The sequence below is a fragment of the Ranitomeya variabilis genome, chromosome 3, assembly GCF_051348905.1.
Source record: "Ranitomeya variabilis isolate aRanVar5 chromosome 3, aRanVar5.hap1, whole genome shotgun sequence".
NCBI lineage: Eukaryota > Metazoa > Chordata > Amphibia > Anura > Dendrobatidae > Ranitomeya > Ranitomeya variabilis.
Window position 1 is genome coordinate 706897063 of NC_135234.1, and position 21985 is coordinate 706919047.

At 43.5% G+C, this 21985-nt stretch overlaps 1 protein-coding gene across 7 annotated transcripts in view; it reads right to left on the minus strand.

Moving 5' to 3' along the window:
* Positions 1–21985, minus strand: part of FRY (FRY microtubule binding protein) — a 396668-nt gene that overhangs the window by 112074 nt on the left and 262609 nt on the right. For all 7 annotated transcript variants that reach the window (XM_077298259.1, XM_077298260.1, XM_077298256.1 and 4 more), the window contains 10 exons: positions 17437–17540; positions 16309–16417; positions 16024–16110; positions 13737–13908; positions 12410–12542; positions 11326–11433; positions 9185–9440; positions 6998–7180; positions 6317–6403; positions 3142–3401 (listed from right to left, as the gene is read on the minus strand). In XM_077298259.1, the coding sequence (XP_077154374.1) occupies positions 3142–3401; positions 6317–6403; positions 6998–7180; positions 9185–9440; positions 11326–11433; positions 12410–12542; positions 13737–13908; positions 16024–16110; positions 16309–16417; positions 17437–17540 (1499 nt within the window). The remainder of the gene's footprint in view (positions 1–3141; positions 3402–6316; positions 6404–6997; positions 7181–9184; positions 9441–11325; positions 11434–12409; positions 12543–13736; positions 13909–16023; positions 16111–16308; positions 16418–17436; positions 17541–21985) is intronic.

A 21985-nucleotide genomic window follows, 5' to 3' on the forward strand; every position in this document is an offset into this window, starting at 1 on the left:
ATTTTTTCTCCCTGTGTAAGTTGCTATCAATGGGGGTGTACACTTCTCTCTGTATGAGTTGCTATCTGATAACACAGTCTTTGATTTGATTTAAAAATTAACTCATTATAGGTGCCAAATACACTGCTCAAAAAAATAAAGGTAACACTTAAACAACAGAATATAACTCCAAGTAAATCAAACTTCTGTGAGATCAAACTGTCCACTTAGGACGCAACACTGTTTGACAATCAGTTTCACATGCTGTTGTGCAAATGGAATAGAAAACAGATGGAATTTATTGGCAATTATCGAGACACCCTCAATAAAGGAGTGGTTCTGCAGGTGGGGACCACAGACCACATCTCAATCCCAATGCTTTCTGGCTGATGTTTTGGTCACTTTTGAATGTTGGTTGTGCTTTCACACTCGTGGTAGCATGAGACAGACTCTACAACCCACACAAGTGGCTCAGGTAGTGCAGCTCATCCAGGATGGCACATCAATGCGAGCTCTTGCAAGAAGGTTTGCTGTGCCTGTCAGCGTAGTGTCCAGAGCCTGGAGGCGCTACCAGGAGACAGGCCAGTACACCAGGAGACATGGAGTGGCCCGTTAGAGGGAAACAACCCATCAGCAGGACCGCTACCTCAGCCTTTGTGCAAGAAGGTACTGGAGGAGCACTGACAGAACCCTGCAAAATGACCTCCAGTAGGCATGTGTCTGCACAAACGGTTAGAAACCAACTTCATGAGGATGGTCTTGAGTGCCCGATGTCCACAGATGGGGTTTTGCTCACAGTCCAACACCGTGCAGGATGCTTGGCATTCGCCACAGAACACCACAATTGGCAAATTCGCCACTGGCACCCTGTGCTCTTCACAGATGAAAGCAGGTTCACACTGAGCACATGTGACAGACCTGACAGAGTCTGGAGACGCCGTGGAGAGCGATCTGCTGCCTGCAACATTCTTTAGCATGACTGGTTTGGCAGTGGGTCAATAATGGTGTGGGGTAGCATTTCTTTGGAGGGCCGTACAGCCCTCCATGTGCTCGCCAGAGGTAGCCTGACTGCCATTAGGTACCGAGATGAGATCCTCAGACCCCTTGTGAGACCATATGCTGGTGCGGTTGGCCCTGGGTTCCTCCTAATCCAGGACAATACCAGACCTCATGTGGCTGGTGTGTGTCAGCAGTTCCTGCAAGATGAAGGCAATGAAGCTATGGACTGGCCGCCCGTTCCCCAGACCTGAATCCGATTGAACACATCTGGGACATCATGTCTCACACCATCCACCAACGACACGTTGCACCACAGGCTATCCAGGAGTTGGCAGATGCTTTAGTCCAGGTCTGGGAGGAGATCCCTCCCCTCAGGAGACCATCCGCCGCCTCATCAGGAGCATGCCCAGGCATTGTACAGTAGGGAGGTCATACAGGCACGTGGAGGCCACACACAATACTAAGCATCTTTTCCTTGTCGTGAGGCATTTCCACTGAAGTTGGATCAGCCTGTAACTTGATTTTCCACTTTGATTTTGAGTATAATTCCAAATCTAGACCTCCATAGGATATGCATTTTGATTTATATTGATAATTGTTAGGTTTTATTGTTCTGAACACATTCCACTATGCAATGAATAAAAATTTGCAACTGGAATATTTAATTCAGAGATATCTAGGATGTGGTATTTTAGTGTTCCCTTTATTTTTTGAGCAGTGTACTTTGATTGCTAATGTCTCCGAGACAGAGAAATACAATTATAGCCTCATTCTCCTGATGACGCCGCAAGGCGAAACATGTCGGGGAGGGTAATGGCTGTTATATTTTAGATAGCATATTACTGGTGTAGTGCCTAAGAGCAGTGAACCTATATGGGACAGTTGCAGCAGTTTTCACTATAATAAGGCTAAATCTATCAACTCACAAGAGAACAATAGTAGGTAGCTCAGACTGACAGCATCTGTCATACGTGTGCTTGATACAAATAGAAACACAATTAACTGAACTAAGGGGGATTAACCATCACTTTTTCACCAGAAAATATGTGTTTTTAAATGTGTTTGTCCCTTCATAACTTAAAAATTAAAAGTTAAGTTTTACTTTAATTCTCTAAGGCAAATGGAGATTCCTATTAAGGACCCTAGTGTGTTTTTCTCATAAGATGTCGGCACCAGTGAACGAGTCCCCTTTCCCATTGATTTCCCTGCAGTGGGCTTCAGGAAAATGGCTGCTGGAGGCGGCGCATGCGCAGATTGAGATCTCGGGAGACACCGCCGGCCTCCTGAAGCAGCGACCCTACCACCTGTATTCCCGCGGCCGCCACACCCCAGTAAGCTACATTCAGACTAAAAAATGCACCCCCAATTCGGGAGAATAGGGTGCGTCTTATAATCTAAAAAATATGATATATATATATATATTTCCACTTGGCAGTCATTATTGCATTGTGTGTCCAGATCAACAAGTAAAAATATGGTGAAAGGTCCATCTTCATCTTTTACCGACTCACGGTGACAAAAACCACAATACATCATGCAATTACAATTTTAGTCACTACGAAGAGTGCAATGCTCAATCACCTTCTCTTCTTGCCATATTAAAGAAGCCCTCCTCCTCCCAACAAAGTTATCATCCTCTTAATATATTGCAGTCATCATATTATACAGCACTGTCACTTACAATTTTTGCATTTCTACACAGTTTATTTTTCTCTATGAAAAAAACGGAAGTCTCTCTTCCCTTCATGAGTCATCCCCATCTTCAACTCCTGACCCAGCTGCTCTGCTCCTCTTCCCTGCCAGGGACTTTTGCAGTCATTTAGGATTGTAGTTCTAATGATGACTCAGGCAGGGAAAAATTGCCTCCTGTTTCTATACAGAGCTTAGAAGGATTCAGATTCTCAGTTTTTAATCAAATGATGTCATAAACCTAATAGAAAAGAGAAACATTAACTGGGTAGAAAGGCAAAATGGGCAATTGTAAGTACAGAGTGCTATATAATATGATGACTGCAATATATTGAGGATAAAAACTTTGACGGGAGTGCTTCTTTAATCAGCTTTTTTGTTACTACAGCTTTTACCCAAAATTTAGATATTATCTTCTATTTGGTAAAACGTCAGTTTAATAAAATAGATATAATACCAGTGTATCCTACTTACTTGGGGTCCACCAATGGCATTAGCAGCTGCAGTCTTGTGAAAGCATAGGGCCACGCATAGCTCAGAGCGGTAGGGCAATGTTTTGGTAAGTGTTCTTGCTTAAGAAATGTGAAAAGGCAGAGAACCCAGGGATCCTTTACAGACTGTGCGAATATCCACACGTGAGAAGGGCTTTTTACATCGTAATGGCTATTGACAAGGACGGCGTTCCAATCCACCAACCACTGTAGATCCACATTATGGGTAAATGTCAGAGCAGCCTGGGAACAAAGCAAATAGTTTATCCATTAAAATATAAAGCAAATATTTTATACATTAAAATATATATATTTTTTGTTAAAATATTAGACAATGGCTTTAAATAATTAAAACACAAACACAATACTTGTATTATTACTTTAGATCAGGCTTGCACAACTTGTTTTGGTCCGAGGATCACACTTACACTGAACCGTTCCTTAGGGCTGTACTAAAAAAACGTAAAGGGTTGTTATCACCTTCTTAAACAGGAGCGCATTGCTCCCCTGCCTATGGGCATACTTGCGGCTTGCTAGGGAACGGTATGTTCCTGCTTGATTGACAGCTTGGATCACTGCTTTATTGCTCCACTGGCCAGACCTGTGCGCTCTGCAATGCAGCAGCAGTATCAGAAGAGCGCAGTGACACCAAAGATGGCTGGAATGGAGAGCTTACAGTGTGCTCCAGCGATCCCGGCCAGCTCCAGAGATCCCGGCCAGCTCCAGAGATCCCGGCCAGCTCCAGAGCAGTGAGTATAAGCTCAGTGGTGTCATCGCGCTGCATGTGGAGGGGGCTGTGGGGCCAACATACTGCGTGTGGAGGGGGGCTGTGGGGCCATCATACTACATGTGGAGGGGGGCTGTGGGGCCATCATACTGCGTGTGGAGGGGGGCTGTGGGGCCATCATACTGAGTGTGGAGGGGGGCTGTGGGGCCATCATACTGCGTGTGGAGGGGAGCTGTGGGGCCATCATACTGAGTGTGGAGGGGAGCTGTGGGGCCATCATAATGCGTGTGGAGGGGGCTGTGGGGCCATCATACTGCGTGTGGAGGGGAGCTGTGGGGCCATCATACTGCGTGTGGAGGGGAGCTGTGGGGCCATCATACTGCGTGTGGAGGGGGGCTGTAGGGCTATCATACGGTGTGTGGAGGGGGGCTGTACGGCTATCATACTGCCTGTGGAGGGGAGCTGTAGGGCTATCTTAGGGCTCTTTCACACTAGCGTCGTGCACTGCACGTCACTATGCGTCGTTTTGCAGAAAAAGTGCATCCTGCAAAATTGCTTGCAGGATGCGTTTTTTCTCCATAGACTTTTATTAGCGACGCATTGCCACATGTTGTAACCGTTGTGCGACGGTTGCGTCGTGTTGCGTCGGACCGTCGCCACCAAAAAACGTTGCATGTAACGTTTTTTGGTGCGTCGTGTGCAACATTTCCGACCGCGCATGCGCGGCCGAAACTCCGCCCGCCTCCCCGCACATCACAATGGGGCAGCGGATGTGTTGTAAAACTGCATCCGCTGCCCCCGTTGTGCGGTGCTTTCACAGTTTGCGTCAGTGCGCCGCAACGTCGCTTTGCGACGTGCAGTGCACGACGCTAGTGTGAAAGAGGCCATACTGCGCGTGTGTGTGTGTGTGTGTGTGTGTGTGTGTGTGTGTGTGTGTGTGTGTGTGTGTGTAATATATTTTGTTAGAGTGACTCTGGGGAAATCATACTATGCTTGTGGGGACAAATTCACTGTGGGGGTATCATACTTTGTGTGCGTGAAGGGGCAATTTGGGGGCATCATTCTTTATGGGGAACATGACATGTATGGTAGTAGACAATGAGAGGCCTCAGTAGGGGCACAATTACAGTGCATGTGCTATATAATACACGTCCCTCCCCCTGTCTATAAAAAGGTGAGAGGCATACCCTCCTGTGACTGTTCATTTACGCTGTGACCCCCAAATACTCGCCAAATTTATATTTTATTTTTTGTGTTGGTGGATGAGAAGTGTTGCTATAGGGCTCCATAATATTCCATAACATAATATAAGTATCTGATTAGTAGGGTGTTCTACTTACGGAGGTTTCACTTCTCCTGATAATGGGAATCCTTTCACATTCGATCACACAAGTGCAGATGTCCCCATTGCAATATATGAGAGCTCCATGAAAGGCCAAGTGTGTGTAGAGAGCTCTAGTAATGCACAGACATGACTCGGTCTATATAGTACTAGACATAGAGGGGTCCCAAATATTGGGGTGCAAAAGATGGCTGAGGGCCACACACAATGGCATTGTTGCCCTGGACCAGCAGGTTCTGCACCTCTGTTTTAGAGGTTCCATTTATTATATAAAGAGGCGATAATGGAACCAGGTTGCTGCCCGCACCATTTTGTGGAGACAATTTTTTTTTTCCTCTAGCAAAATTGGCGCCGGCACGGTAGCATCTATCAGATCGCCGATAGATGCTACTACCTGCGGCTGGTGCCATTTCGGAGAAAGATTTTTTTTTTTCAGAATAAAGGTACAGGACTAAATAAAACAATCTAACGCATATTATAGATGCAACCATGCTGCAGCACAAGCACCGCCACCGGCTGAAGGATATTTATTTCTTTTTTTTTAATCTTTTTCAATACATTTTATATTCAGTATGTGAACTAGGGGGCAGGTCAGTGAGTGATCGGTGACCGGTCAGCAGGCTGCATTATGACGACCTAATCAGACCACCACATGAAGACCCCCACAGGCCGCCCCGGAGCACGAGCATATCATTAACTCAAAACTGAAAATAAGGATTAAACAACAACCACAAGACGGATTTCATCACCAGGTATCATTGTAATCAGTATAACAGCGCCCACCTGACACTGTCTGTAGGTTACTGTACACAATCCTGCTGACAAGTTCCCTTTAAGAAAAACTTTCCTAATTAGGATCTTAAAATCGGATCCAAGCAGGTCAGAAAATACTCCCTTAGCCATTAAAGTGGGTCATCGCCCCATTGCAACGTACATAGTATCCATTTTGAGACTATACTTTTGTTTCTATTATAAGGCATCGAATACAAAAACTGCAGATATGGATGTAGACGCTAAAAACTTAATTTTTGTCAAAAAATTGCTTTATAAAAAAAAAAAATACCGGTAAATAAAAAAAAAAACACTTACAGAATCGGACACAGCAACATGTAGAAAGCTTTCAAGTATAGAAGGACTGAGCTGATCCAGCACATCGATCATCGGCTTGTCATCTTCCTGTAGTCAAATACAGCAGAATTAATTCTTCTATCCAAAATCACTGATCTAGAGTTTAAACTTTTAACGTCAAAAATGTTTTTCATAGTTTTATAGGTCGTTTGCTCCCATGCACATTGCTGACTGCAGAATGAGTTAACTAATTATTAGTGATGAGCGAATATACTCGTTACTTGAGATTTCCTGAGCATGCTCGGGGGTCCTCCGAGTATTTTTTAGTGCTCGGAGATTTAGTTTTTATTGCCGCAGCTGAAAGATTTACATCGGAAGCCAGCATAAGTGCATGTGGGGATTCCCTAGCAACCAGGCAACCCCCACATGTACTTATGCTGGCTAGTAGCTGTAAATCATTCAGCTGCGGCAAGAAAAGCTTCCGAGCACTAAAGAATACTGGGAGGAGACCCGAGCGTGCTTGAGAAATCTCGAGTAACGAGTATATTCGCTCATCACTAATATTAAATAAAACTCAATTTCAACACTTATTTCAAGTCCAAAATATATGCATTTAATAAAAAAAAAACAAAAAAAAACAAAGCTGTCCATATTCTTTACAATTTACAGATTATTGGTTTTAATATAATGAGCAGTTCATACCTCAGCTTGTCCCAGGGCAATAAATAATGCTCGGACCTCTTTCAGTATTAAAACGGCCATTTTTCGAGTAGCCAGCTGAAAACTGCAAAGTAACAATAGTGCAAAACCTTCCACTGCGTGCAGCACATTGGAATAAGGTCCCCGCTCAGACTGTATCCTGTGACTGGAGCCATTAGGAATTAACTGGGGGAGAAAAAAAAAAACAGTAAAAACCTTTTTAGATGTTTGCTCGGCAGCATTATTACTTTACACATCTTATCTTTTCTGATTCTTCAGATTTGAATATAAGCGAATCTTAGACCTGATGAGGCTGGTTTACTTACATTGAAAAATCCATGTTAGAACGTCTGTATAATCCTTTTCTAAAGGTTACATTTAATTTCTGGCCATCTATCCTGATTGAAAGCTCCTCAGAGTCTCTCCTCCCTGCTGCTGTCCAAGTCTCACTCAGCTCAGTACAAACTGCATGATACAACGCAAAAGGACATCACACCGCCCGAAAAATACGCTCGCCTGAATTCAGTCTAAGGCCTAATTGTACATGGTTTTCCTACAGTGTTCCTTTACATGGCAGAACAATCTTCTGTTCACATATTGAATCTGGCCTATTAGAATATTGCAGTGTTTTTTTTAAGGCTTCCGCTATAACATGAGATGCAGATTCTGGATATAATGGGCACTAAATTTGAGATATTCTTTATAGAAAATGATCTGTGTGTTAAAATGTGTTCCTTATGATCAGCGAACAGGGAATTTAACAGTGTATACTTCCAAATTGGAGCAATTTATGTGTTGTCATGTTTTAAAGGAATTTTCCATTTCTGCTGTCACTCCCTATGACTGCAGATTGTCGTATCAGGACAGCGTGCATTGCGCACAGTGTGACGATTCACCTGTAGTCCATGCACATCTGGGCAGTCACACGACCACAAGTTTGTGATTGGCTTAGCCATGGTCAAGTACCGACTAGATTCTCATCTGCTTCTTGCAATGTTTTTATATTCTTTTAAGAACAAGCACTATTGCAATTTAATGATTTATTAAAATTATCTTTTGTTTATAGCTCAATGTCCTGAAGAGTGACAACTGCTGCTGTCTAGCTTGTAAGCACTGTGCTGAAGCTGGCCGGGAATAAGAGGTAAAAGCGTTCTTGCCAGCTTCAAAAAGGCACTTAGAAGCTCAATGGAAAACAGCCTGTAAGCCCAGGACATGTTCTGCTTTCAAGCAGCAGTGGTCGGTCTCCAAAGGAACAATCTGTAAACAAAAAAAGTGTAAATACCTTAAGAACATTTGAAAATTGTAATAAGCAGTAAATTGCTTCTATTGATAAGCACCTTCTGTCATACACATTTAGAAAGATGGGAATAAACCTTAAAAAGCCATAGAACAAAAAGGTACAATACTGGAAAATGATAGGCGTGATAATACAACACCAAATCTGGAATGTGCAAATTCCCTGGTCAGGGACAAGGATGGGCGTAATACAATTAAAAAGGACACCTTAGGACATTTGACTAAAAATTTCAGATGGATTCTGATCCATTGGATAAAAGACTGACAAGAGAGTCATAGTAAGGAGCCCTAAGATTGATAAGAGAGCCACAGTAAGGAGCCCTATGATTGATGAGGCTAGGTTCACATCGCGTTAGAGCAATCCGTTTAAGGGATCCATTAAATGGATGAGCTAACGATGAGGCACAATTTGTATGTATTTTTGCGATAGCGTTAACACATGGTTGCATTGCGTCGGCATGCGTTAGCAATAGCGTTCTATGCAGAGCAAATGCTTCCATTAGCTGTGACGGACCCGAAAATGCGGTAGTCCGTGTTTGAAGGTGCGTCACAAAATAACGGACCATTTTGACATGCGTTAGGCCAATTTTGACATGCGTTAGGATGCACTCGGCTAATGGGAATCTACGGGTGCGTTAACGGATCCGTTACATTGCGTTAGTGTCACTTTGAAACTAGTTCTCCTTTAATGTCTTGTTTTGCTAATGTTCTTCGTTCGTTCCTTTAATGCATTAGTACCAGGTAGATTCTGCCTCTATACAGTGGTAACACAGCGCTGGCAGGTTAAGATTATACAGGTTACAGCACACTTTAGATTCTATAGACCAAAAAAGATAAAAGACCGTCCCATTGGGAGACATGAAAGGAAGATATGAGAATATAAAAACCCCCTACCTCTGATGTCCTCATTTTCGCCTGCTCATACGATTTCCCAGGAGTCTGTATCACTAGTTTCCACTGAGTGAGCAACTGCAGAAGCATCTTGAGAGATGTGTCAAGAAGCGTCTGGTGGGTATCATTCACTTCACGTAACAGAAAATTAATGAATCCAAATAATACATCTTCCCTCCAATCCACAAAGTCAACAAGAAGACCCTGGAGAGAGTTCTGTGCAATATGCCGCAACTCATCATCCATGTGGATAGACAGCCTGCAAGGAGATATGAAACGAATGAAAAAGCTACATCCATCACTGCCGAGAAATACATCCACTGACCAAAAATGAAATCCTATTATATCACAAATAAGATAGAAGAAAGCTTGATTATTCTTCCGAATTTGAGAAGACGTCAACAAACTAATTTATTTCTCACAAAATTCAAAAGTAAAAACCGTAATAAAAATGGGACCAATCAGATGCCTGTTACGATTAGTGGAGATCCTCGGGGGCAGTGCAAGACTCAAAAAGCATACAAAAAAAAAAAATGAGTGTGTCAAAAAGTTCTCCCCTAAGACCCTGAACTAGGTGTGTCTCAACCTTAATTGGAGTAATCTGAGCTTTATAAGTGACAGCTGCACCCTGTTGACCACTTCATTACTCATATCTTCAAAACTGAGAACCCCAGAAATCCTTTTCATACATTTGGGAGTTTGGGGCTGCTAAAGTGCAACGTAATGAAGTAGTTAAGATCAGTAATCGAGCACCCAATACTCCTAATCCAAATGTAGTGGTCAGGAGCAAACACACAGAAGAGGGTCCCTGTCCAAGAACAATTTATGGGCCCTTTGCAGTCCAATTGCTCATAATAATGCACTATTTCTCCAGTAGTGGACCCCCTTACCTCATGGGCTCCTGGCGGCTGCACAGGTTGCACCAATGGTACATTCGCCCCTGGTAGCGATGTTTTAATAAACTGTCCAGTACAGGAATGTACAATATGTTGTCCAGGGATCACATGCAGCCCCCAATCATCTGGGCTTGGATATGCTTGTCTGTGTCTACAAGCGGCTTACATTTTTTTTCCATGTCAAAAAGAAGGAGTCGCACAGGGAGTGTCTATTGGGCCCCTTACTCTAGTAAAGATTAGATAAAGTGTAGAGGCGGCCATACAAGCACATGTGCTCTTCTTCTCTGGACTGCTAATGGGGGAGAAGGGGAACTCGAGTCTCTCAACTCAATAGGTTGAAGTCCTGGTAGTGGTTCTTGAATCTATTGTGCATTTGTGTCATATATTTTCCATAAGCCATGAATATCTCAGATACTTTTTAAAAGTGAATTTGACAGTAGGATCAACCCTCCTAAGCCATCTATATAGGCAAGTTGCATAATATGACACCTTGATATCTGCGAACTGATGTTTTAATCCAAAGTAATCCACATTTTTCTTAATACGTAAATGAACTGTTAAGATCTATGGGCCGGACATAGATCTCCCTGAGAATCTGCCTCCAGAGCTTATTTTAAATGAAAGGGGTATTACCAGTGTGATACACGTAGATCAAGAGAGCAGACTGTCAGTCATCACATGTCTCACACTGGTAACGCCTCCTCTCATTTACAATAAGCTCTGGAGGCAGATCCTCTGGGGATCTGTGTCCGACCCATAGATCTTAACAGCTCATTTATATATTAAGAAAAACGTGGATTTCTCTGTAATAAGACACCTGATCGCGGATATCAAGGTATCATTTAAGACTTAAAAGACATGAAAAGAATGCCAAATAACACTTTTCTTTCAATAGTAATATGTGGCCATCTGCAGCTTCCCCTATGATATCAGCTCATCAGTGGTGGCTCTGTGGTTTAGAAATGCGCTAGTCCTGGTAATAAAAATCTTTCAAAGCACAAAAAAAAAAAACAATAACAGAACATAACTCTTGGAAGAGTCTAAAGCAAAACAAGAACCCCATATGAAGAACTAAATGAATGGGTATACTCCTAGAAATCCAAGAACCATCCTTGAGAAGTCTGAAGACCTAAGCAGATGTCATGATGTTCTTGAGAAGTACCACTCATCTTCTCATCAAAGGACCAATTCTTGACTTTTCAGAATGATCAAGAAATGCTTTTGTGTAATCAATAAAGAGCCTGGTACCTGGAAAGTAAGTCTATTAACTCCAGTTTGGACATCCCATCGGGAAGTAAGCGAGGTATAGCTGCCACGCATGTTCTGAAAAGGTCAATCTTTGGCTTTCGTTCTCCTCTGAAATGTAAAACATTGAGATCAGAGCAGTCTGCACTCGTCCTATATAAACAAGTGATTACTGCAATTCCAGAAGTCTGCTGGCTGACAATGAAAGACTCGGGCACGCTACATTAATGAAGACACTCCGCTCGGTTTACTTTATCACGCATTTTCTCATGACTTCTTACATCAAAGAATCTTTGGCTAGATACATAAAGCAGCCCGAGATGCAAAATAGGATTTTACTAGATTTCTTCCATGGCAGGAAGCGGCGTACCCTGCAGCCCACCGCCATAGCTTACAGATAAGAAACGTGCAATTCAGTAAAATTACTTTGAAAATGTCTTAGAGGAAAGAGATTTTTATTGCACTGGAAATCTTTATTAGTACAAGATATTTCCACTGCTGTCTCTCCATTCATGCGAAGCGTCAATTCTAAATTGCTGAAGAAAAAGAGACTCAATGTTCTGATTTTGTGGGTGAAGCCGGTGATTCATGCATAAATGCCTGCCATATTTAGAAGGCATGACGTAAATGTAACCCTCGACACAAATGGATGGAGCTTATCAATTCAATGCAGGAAGGTTTGGACATAACACAACATCATCTGATGGACCATATCTGATCTGGCATTAAAAAGCATTCCAATATTAAATACTGTGTATATCGGATGTTTTACGTTTTTTTTTTTCCCACCCAAGAAGACTCATATGCTTTGTTAGGATATATGAACACCATACCATCTAGGAGTATGAATGGTCTTGGCTGACCCGAGGCTGGTTTCATGGGCCTGTCTGGGTACAGACCGTGATGTTTGGAACAGCCACATTTCTTCAGACCCAAACACAACAGTCCCATACATGTTGTTGAGTTTAGAAATGGAGACCCATGGTTGTTTTGTACTTGGCAGTTCGGACTCAAACTGCAAAAGTCATATTTGTGAAACTGGCCTTAGCCTAATCTGCCTGACCACTACCCTTAATAATCGACCTACGTGATCATGTCTTCAGGTTCCTTGTTCAACATCTGTACATTCGTCATCATCATGCACCTCCCTACTTCCTTGTCAAGATGCCGAAGAATGTTGTCCACTGCTTTCCGTACTTGAGAGTAATACAGAGACATGCCTAGAGAAAAGGATGTGGTAGAAATTACAGACACACTGGTAAACTATGTTTACTAGGTTCTTTATGTGCACCGCCGTTGTGTTCCAGCAATAGCGGCGGACCACGCAGTTATATGGGGCCCGAGAGTCAGCGCCAGTGCCACCCGGCATCACACTTTCAACTATATCCACATCATAGTTGCAGATACAATTGAAGGCAATGATGGATCACGGAACTGTCAACTACCACCTCCACCATTCTTGCTGTGTGTTTGATGTCTCAGCACAGCGGGCGCGATGCGGTCGCTACATTGTGACCGGTGTGCCGAGCAGTGCAGAGACTCAGAACACATGCTACAGAGAACGGGGGCCAACTATACTATTTGGAGAGCTGTGTGGGGACAACTATACTGTGTGGAGGCCATCATACTGTATGGAGGGTTGTGGGAACCCTAACTGTATGGAGGGCCACCATACTGTACGGAGGGCCACCATACTGTACGGAGGGCCACCATACTGTACGGAGGGCCACCATACTGCATGGAGGGTCATCATACTGTAAGGAGGGCTGTGTGCGGTCCATCATATTGTGTGGAAGGCTGTGTCTGGGCAATCATACTGTGTGTGGGGGGACATCATACTGTGTTGTAGTCACTGTGGGGATATCATACTTTGCAGGGAGTTACTGCTGGGTCATCATATTGTGCATGTGGAGGGTACTGTTGAGTAATTCACTGTGGGGGTATCTTATGTTTGGGGGCCATGAAAGGGGTATCTTAGTGCATGAAAACTCCAAGGGGCTTCAATAAGGGCAAAATTACTTTGTAAGGGCTGCAAAAAAATTTTTTTGAGGGGGAGGGGCCCAATTAGGTCTTTTGCCATCAGCAATCTCATGGAAAAATCACTAACAAATACACAGTAACAAATATAGCACATACATAAACAGATATCAGAACACCAAGTGATCATAATGATCACAGTAATTGTTTTTGCTTTCTCATTTGGAGGAGTGCATTACAAGAAAAAAAAAAACACATTATTGTAACTGCAGGGCAAGATGGATTAAGGCCAGGAGAGCGGAAATAATGACAACTGCTCACCTGAGTAGACCTGTACTACGAGCGTCTCGCCTCCAATATGATTCATACTCATAGCTATTTTAGGAGGCCGACTTGCCTTTAGCAGGAACTTTAATTGACAATTAGATGTTGCTCACCAATCATTTTTGCTTCCTCCTCTGTGAGTGTTTTACTCAGGTAGGTTTTCTTCACACGTAAGGTGTTACCCGAAGGATGAATAGCTCCCGTCACTGGCATGGGTGGCTCCCCATCCTTCTGCTGTAAACTATCCGCTATTACCAAGAAAGCCCTTAAGCCGATATTCATTCTCTGTGTTGAAGGGGAGAAAAGGTAAAGCAACAACATAAGCTGTAAGTAGTGAATCACTCCATAAATCTGAATATACTTCACAGGGTGCCCTCAACAACAGAACTTCAGCACTTAAAGGGAACCTGTCACCCCCCCAGGCGTTTGTAACTAAAAGAGCCACTTGTGCAGCACTAATGCTGCATTCTGACAAGGTGGCTCTTTTAGTTATTGTTAGTTGCACTGCAAAAATAATCACTTTTGAATTTGGTCCCTCATACCTTCAAATCATCTGGGGGGCATGTCTTTCCCCCCTCATCCAGACACAACACAGCCGTCACTCTGCGAGAACGGCGCCGTCTCCTCGCCGTTATTCAGTTGTCCATGCGCCTGCGCGGTCATATTCTGCCTTGGGCATGCGCAGTTAGCGCTGCCCGACCACTGACATCACTTGATGTCTTGTTTACACAGAATGACGGCTGTGTTGTGTCTGGATGAGGGGGGAAAGACCTGCCCCCCGGACGATTTGAAGGTATGAGGGGCCAAATTCAAAAGCGATTATTTCTGCAGTGCAACAAACAATAACTAAAAGAGCCACCTTGTCAGAATGCAGCATTAGTGCTGCACAAGATGGCTCTTTTAGTTACAAACGCCTGGGGGGAAGGGTGATAGGCTCCCTTTAAAGTAGCTATGATGGGGTTTCCAACAGAGGACAAGGAAGGATACCAGAACCACCACCCCTATGCAGGACATTATTCTGTATGGAGGACTATGTAGGCCCCATAACACTGTATGGAGGACTATGTGGAGCCCATAATACTATATGGAAAACTATGTGGGGCCCATAATGCTATATTGAGGACTATGGGGGTCCACAACACTATATGGAGGACTATGTGGGGTCCACAAAACTATATGAAAAACTATGTGGGGCCCATAATACTATATTGAGGAAAATGTGGGGTCCACAATACTATATGGAGGACTATGTGGGGTCCATAAAACTATATGGAAAACTATATTGGGCCCATAATACTAGATGGAGGACTATGTGGGGCCCATAATACTATATGGAGAACTATGTGGGGCCCATAGTACTATATGGAGGACTATGTGGGGTCAACAATACTATATGGAGGAGTATGTGGGGCCCATAATACTGTATGGAGAACTATGTGGGGCCCATAATACTGTATGGAGAACTATGTGGGGCCCATAATACTATATGGAGGACTATGTGGGTCCCATAATACTAGATGGAGGACTATGTGGGCCCCATAATACTGTACGGAGGACAATTTGGGCCCCATAATACTGTATGGAGGACTATGTGGAGTCCATAATACTATATGGAAGACTATGTGGGACCCATTATTCTGTATACTGGTTGGCCCGTCACATTGTTCCAATTTTTTTTTTTGACCCTCTGTGTGTTTGAGTTTTACATCCCTGCGCTAAAACAATACATTGCGTCCTGATCAAATAGCAATGGTGAATATCAAGGAAAGATTTTTTCTAAATTGCTACCTAGTTTTTTAGGAGACCCTGTTTTCTGAAGATCTGACAATGGCTTGCATTTGCATTGAATATCTTTTCGAAGAAAGTGAAGTTAAAAAAGTAGCAATGGCTTTTTCAAGGTTTTCATTCATCATCAGGTGTGGGAAGCAGTTGTGCACTTACCCTGACCTCACTTGGGCAAAATGGTATAAAAAAATAAAAAAAAGAGCAGCAATAGAAAAAATGAGCCTTGTGTAGGTGAATTGATAACGGATCTTAATACAACAAAGTCACGGCATTCTAATGTGTTGTCCCTTTCGTACATTCCTTTCCATGTGTCCAATGTAGATGATGTTGGGGCTGGGGAAGCATTCTCCATGACCCAGAGACCTAACCGATATTGCATATTACGTATTTATGGGCACCAACAATTTCCCCAGGATAATTATTTGTCCATTGATTATCCTAAACCTAATCACAGATGGTTAGAACTATCCCACCTATGGCAATCATCTGATCAAGTTCTAAAAAAAAAGGTGATATCCCTACGATAACTTTTTCTAGTACCTCTTATTAAAGAGTGGACATGCTATTTAAAATTTTTTCCAATAATCTAAGGATAAAAAAAATAAAAATTCATACCTCTGGGTTGAGGCTGAAAGCTTTGGCTGCTTTTCCAACACATAAAAGATCAAAAATAATTTCTTTCATTGCAAAGTCTAGACGTTCCTAAAACAAAAAATAAGATATAAAGATTTGTAAAAACACGTAAATGGTCACATTGTATTTATTACTTTCAAGAGAAGATGTAACAGAATCCTGGTCAAAAGTCGAGACAGAAAACAACAGAACCGGAGTAAGGGAGGGGAAATTAAGGAAAGTATCACATGATCAAAAAAAAATAAAAAATTTAAATACATGACATACCTGTGCAATAAACTGTATGATCTTGACAAAGATGTTGAGGGGCATGTCCCGGGGCACCACCCCTCGGGAACCCTTAGGGAAAAGCGTCCCGATGATGGTTGTTAGACGGCTGTTAGAAATTAAACATCATCATTAGGATTACAACACAAAGCAATTGGTATAAAGGTTTTATTAGAATTTCTTTATCCATAGAACATATGGACAAAGAAAAAAGGTTGCACCAAAAGTAGAGAACTAAGAAAGACTATAAGCCAGGGGCAAACTCGGATCCATATTGGCACCAAAGAGGACTGTCAGTACGGCACAGAATTACAAGAGTAACAAGTATGAAGAAAAAAGAAAAAAAAAAATTATAGAATTGTATTCCAGTCATCTTATTGCCAAAAATTGGTAAAATACTTTATTAAAATGGTGCCCACTGCACGATAATTTTGGAAAAACTCACAGATAATATTGGACACTTTATTTTACACCATTTCATGGCCGGAGTATCTTAAGGTCCCCATACCACAAACATCAAAAAGGTTTGACCGCCAGATTAATGTGTATAGGGGCCTCCCAACTGTCCCCCAACAAATGATGTCTATGGACGGGAGGATCCAGCGTGTCATAATTCAGACTGCTGATCCTTTTGTTCTCCATGAGACATGCGGTTGACAAAAGGAGTGTGGCAGTGGCTGTCAGAGAACACAAGAACACTGGACACAGTGAGCGCTCCTTGTATGGGATCGATCTAAAATGTTTGGGGCACTTGACTGGTGCTGTTCCAGCTCTCAGTCTCCCAGGGCTTGCATGACATTATTATGCCACGTGAGCCCTGCAGCCAATCACCGGCCACTATTGGGCTGTTGTGCTCGTCCTGCTTCTGCTTATCTGACGTCTGTCCAATGGTGGGAACATTGGACAAATGAAAGTAGTAGGAATACAGCAGCCCAAGAGCGGTTGCAGATTGTTATGCCATGTGAGCCAATGTCACATGAGCCCCGGGAGACCCAGAGCCAACATTTCCAAAGCGGCGCCAGTGCAGGAGGAGAGTATATGGAGTTTTTATTTTAAAAGGGGGGGGCTACTTCATTTAAAAAGTGGTTAGGCAAGATAGAGGACACCCTGTTGAGACATATGACTAACCTTTGTGTTGCCGTGTTGCTTTCACATTTTATTCGGATCATATAAACCCATAAGAGTCTGTACAGGGATTCCAGTGCGACTCGTGCCATTTTAGGGTCTTTATTCTGTTAGACATAAAGGATCTCATTGTTAAGACACAAATATAAGGATTTACTTAGAGAAAACACAAACAATCAGAGAATGGTACAACATTAATGAATGATGTGTTTCTTAAGGGTATGTGCACACGCTGCGGATTTTGCTGCGGATCCGCAGCTGTGGATCCGCAGCGGTTTCCCATGCATTTACAGTACCATGTAAAGCTATGGGAAATGAAATCCGCAGTGCACACGCTGCGGAAAAAAACGCGCGGAAACACAGCGGTTTATTTTCCGCAGCATGTCAATTCTTTGTGCGGAATCCACAGCGGTTTTTCACCTGCTCCAATAGGAAACTGCAGGTGAAAAACCGCAGCGGAAACCGCAATAAAAACCGCGATAAATCCACAGTAAAAACCGCAGCGGTTTTGCACTGCGAATTTATCAAAACTGCTGCCGAAAATTCCACAATGGAATCCGCAGCGTGTGCACATGGCCTAACAGTATCAAATTAGAATCCTAGAATGTTAGAGTTGGAAGGGACCTTCAGGGTCATTGTGTCCAACCCCCTGCTCAATGCAGGATTCACTAAACCATCTCAGACAGATGTCTGTCCAGACTTCTATTGAAGGAGAATTTACCACCTCTCATGGCCGCCTGTTCCACTCATTGATCACCCTTAAGTTTTTGTCTTTGTCTATAACCTACATACTTAGGAAAAGAGCTCAAGAGGATATACAGCTGCCTGTCATTACCACCTACAAATGGAAAACTTAAAGCAAATGCTGGAACCGCCATGAAAGTTTATTCGGAGTTTTCTTTTGCCATTTAGTGCAGCTGCCTCGATAGAAAGTGAGTGAACATCAGTGGCATCGTTGGCGCTTCATCTGTATATAGGCCAGGGCCGGACTGGCCATAGGGCACTTCTGGCAAATGCCAGAAGGGCCGGTGCCAGTGGTGGGCCGCTCAATCCGCCGCCCCCGCCGTCGCATTCAACTATACCGGCGTATAGACGCCGGTACAGTTGAATGCAATGATGGAGGAGAGAGCGTCTACAGACGCTCCTCTCCCATCATTCCCCGCTCTGCCTCTGACACTGCGGGTGCGCGATGACGTCATATCATCGCGCACCTGCTGTGTCCCGGGCAGACTGCAGCTGCTGAGACAGGAGCAGGAACCAGGAAGCAACGCTGGGCACGAGGAGAGGTGAGGAGAGTTTTTTTTTTTTCTGGACTGTGGGGCCATTCCCGGAGGAGGTGAGGGGAGGAAGAGAAGAGATGTGGGCTGTATATAGTTCTCTGTGGGCTGTGCTCTGTGCTGTATACTGCTGTGGGCTGTATATAGTTCTCTGTGGGCTGTGCTCTGTGCTGTATACTACTGTGGGCTGTATATAGTTCTCTGTGGGCTGTGCTCTGTGCTGTATACTACTGTGGGCTGTATATAGTTCTCTGTGGGCTGTGCTCTGTGCTGTATACTGCTGTGGGCTGTATATAGTTCTCTGTGGGCTGTGCTCTGTGCTGTATACTGCTGTGGGCTGTATATAGCTCTCTGTGGGCTGTGCTCTGTGCTGTATACTGCTGTGGGCTGTATATAGTTCTCTGTGGGCTGTGCTCTGTGCTGTATACTGCTGTGGGCTGTATATAGTTCTCTGTGGGCTGTGCTCTGTGCTGTATACTGCTGTGGGCTGTATATAGCTCTCTGTGGGCTGTGCTCTGTGCTGTATACTACTGTGTGCTCTGTGCTATATATAGTTCTCTGTGGGCTGTGCTCTGTGCTGTATACTGCTGTGGGCTGTATATAGTTCTCTGTGGGCTGTGCTCTGTGCTGTATACTACTGTGGGCTGTATATAGCTCTCTGTGGGCTGTGCTCTGTGCTGTATACTACTGTGGGCTGTATATAGTTATCTGTGGGCTGTGCTCTGTGCTGTATGCTACTGTGGGCTGTATATAGTTATCTGTGGGCTGTGCTCTGTGCTGTATGCTACTGTGGGCTGTATATAGTGCTCTGTGGGCTGTGCTCTGTGCTGTATGCTACTGTGGGCTGTATATAGTTCTCTGTGGGCTGTGCTCTGTGCTGTATATAGTTCTCTGTGGGCTGTGCTGTATACTACTGTGGGCTGTATATAGTTCTCTGTGGGCTGTGCTGTATATAGTACTCTGTGGGCTGTGCTGTATATAGTACTCTGTGGGCTGTGCTGTGTATAGTACTCTGTGGGCTGTGCTGTATATAGTACTCTGTGGGCTGTGCTGTATATAGTACTCTGTGGGCTGTGCTGTATATAGTACTCTCTGGGCTGTGCTGTATATAGTACTCTCTGGGCTGTGCTGTATATAGTACTCTCTGGGCTGTGCTGTATATAGTACTCTCTGGGCTGTGCTTTATATAGTACTCTGGGCTGTGCTGTATATAGTACTCTGGGCTGTGCTTTATATAGTTCTCTGTGGGCTGTGCTGTATATAGTTCTCTGTGGGCTGTGCTGTATATAGTTCTCTGTGGGCTGTGCTGTATATATTACTTTGTGGGCTGTGCTGTATATAGTACTCTGTGGGCTGTGCTGTATATAGTACTCTGTGGGCTGTGCTGTATATAGTACTCTGTGGGCTGTGCTGTATATAGTACTCTCTGGGCTGTGCTGTATATAGTACTCTCTGGGCTGTGCTTTATATAGTACTCTGGGCTGTGCTGTATATAGTACTCTGGGCTGTGCTTTATATAGTTCTCTGTGGGCTGTGCTGTATATAGTTCTCTGTGGGCTGTGCTGTATATAGTTCTCTGTGGGCTGTGCTGTATATATTACTTTGTGGGCTGTGCTGTATATATTACTTTGTGGGCTGTGCTGTATATATTACTCTGTGGGCTGTGCTGTATACTACTGTGTGGACTGTGCTGTATACTTCTACGTGGGCTGTGCTGTATACTACTGTGTGGTCTGTGCTGTATACTACTGTGTGGTCTGTGCTGAATACTGCTGTGTGGGCTGTGTTATCTACTACGCGAGCTGTGCTATAGTATGCAGGCTGTGCTGTATACTATGCGGTTTGTGCTATATAATATGCGGGCTTTGCTATATACTATGGGGAGTATATTATATTCTATGGGGGAGGCCATGTTATGTACTATGTGGCTGTGTTATATACTATTGTGGGGGTATATTATATTCTATGGGGGAGGCTGCGTTATATACTATGGGGGGCTGCATTATATTCTATGGGGGGCTACATTATATATTATGGGGAGGTGGGCTGTATTATATTCTATGGGGGTTACATACTCTGGGGTGGCTGCATTATACTCTGTGGGGTGGCTGCATTATACTCTGGGGTGGCTGCATTATACTCTGGGGTGGCTGCATTATACTCTGGGGTGGCTGCATTATACTATATGTGGGCTGCATTATACTGTATCGAGGACTATGGGGAATACGTTATACTATATGAAGAACTATGGGGTGCATTATACTATGGGAAGTGAATTGTACTACATGGATGACTGTGGCGGTGCATTATACTATATGGAGCACTATGAGGATTGTATTATGCTATATGGAGGACTATGAGGATTGTATTATGCTATATGGAGGACTATGAGGAGTGTATTATACTATGTGGAGGACTGAGCAGTGTATTTTAATATATGGAGGACTATAGGGAGTGTATTATACTATATGGAGGACTATGGAGCACATTATAATATATGGAGGACTATGGGGTGTATTTTACTAAACAAGTAAAATGCTGCATATTCGGATTGTTTTTGCTGGAACAAAAAGCCTTGTTGTCAGCAGCACATTGCCAGTGTAAACTGTAGATGTGCTGCTGAAAACATGATACTGTATGGTGATCTATTAGTGATCGTTCTGTCTCATCATTATTCCTCAGCTGGTGGAAAGAGGCCGGGAAACAAGCGTTGAACAACTTCAGTATTGTCGATCAAACTCGTTTAGCGGCCTGAACTCAGCGCACGTAAATACAACAGAAAGGCTTCTGTGTAATGTGCAATATGTTAGCATTTGGGGACCCATTTTAAACTTTGCCTAGGGCCCCACTTTGCCTAAAACCGGCCCTGCCTACAAGTGTACAAAGATATTATACAGTCACCATGTGACAAGTGGGCCTGTGTAACTTCAAATGCCAGGGCTGAATTTTAGTCCCAGACCGGCCCTGATATAGGCCCTGCTAAATATGTCTGGATGGGTCAAATCATTGATTGCTGAAGTGGGTATTGCTATATTAGACATTAAAGCACCACTCCAGGTTTTTTTTTATTGCAGCGCTAGAGTGGTGCAAATAATTTAAGTTCCTTGCCCCTAGTATTATATGCTAACAGCCACCATTTTTTTTTATTGGAGCCACTACAGTCGGTCTTCTTCAGGTAGTGATCTGCTGGATCGCTCCAGTGTTTACTGCACAAGCTGAAAGTCACAACTCAGTGTTAGTCTATGAGCCCAGAACTAGACTGTCACAGACTTACA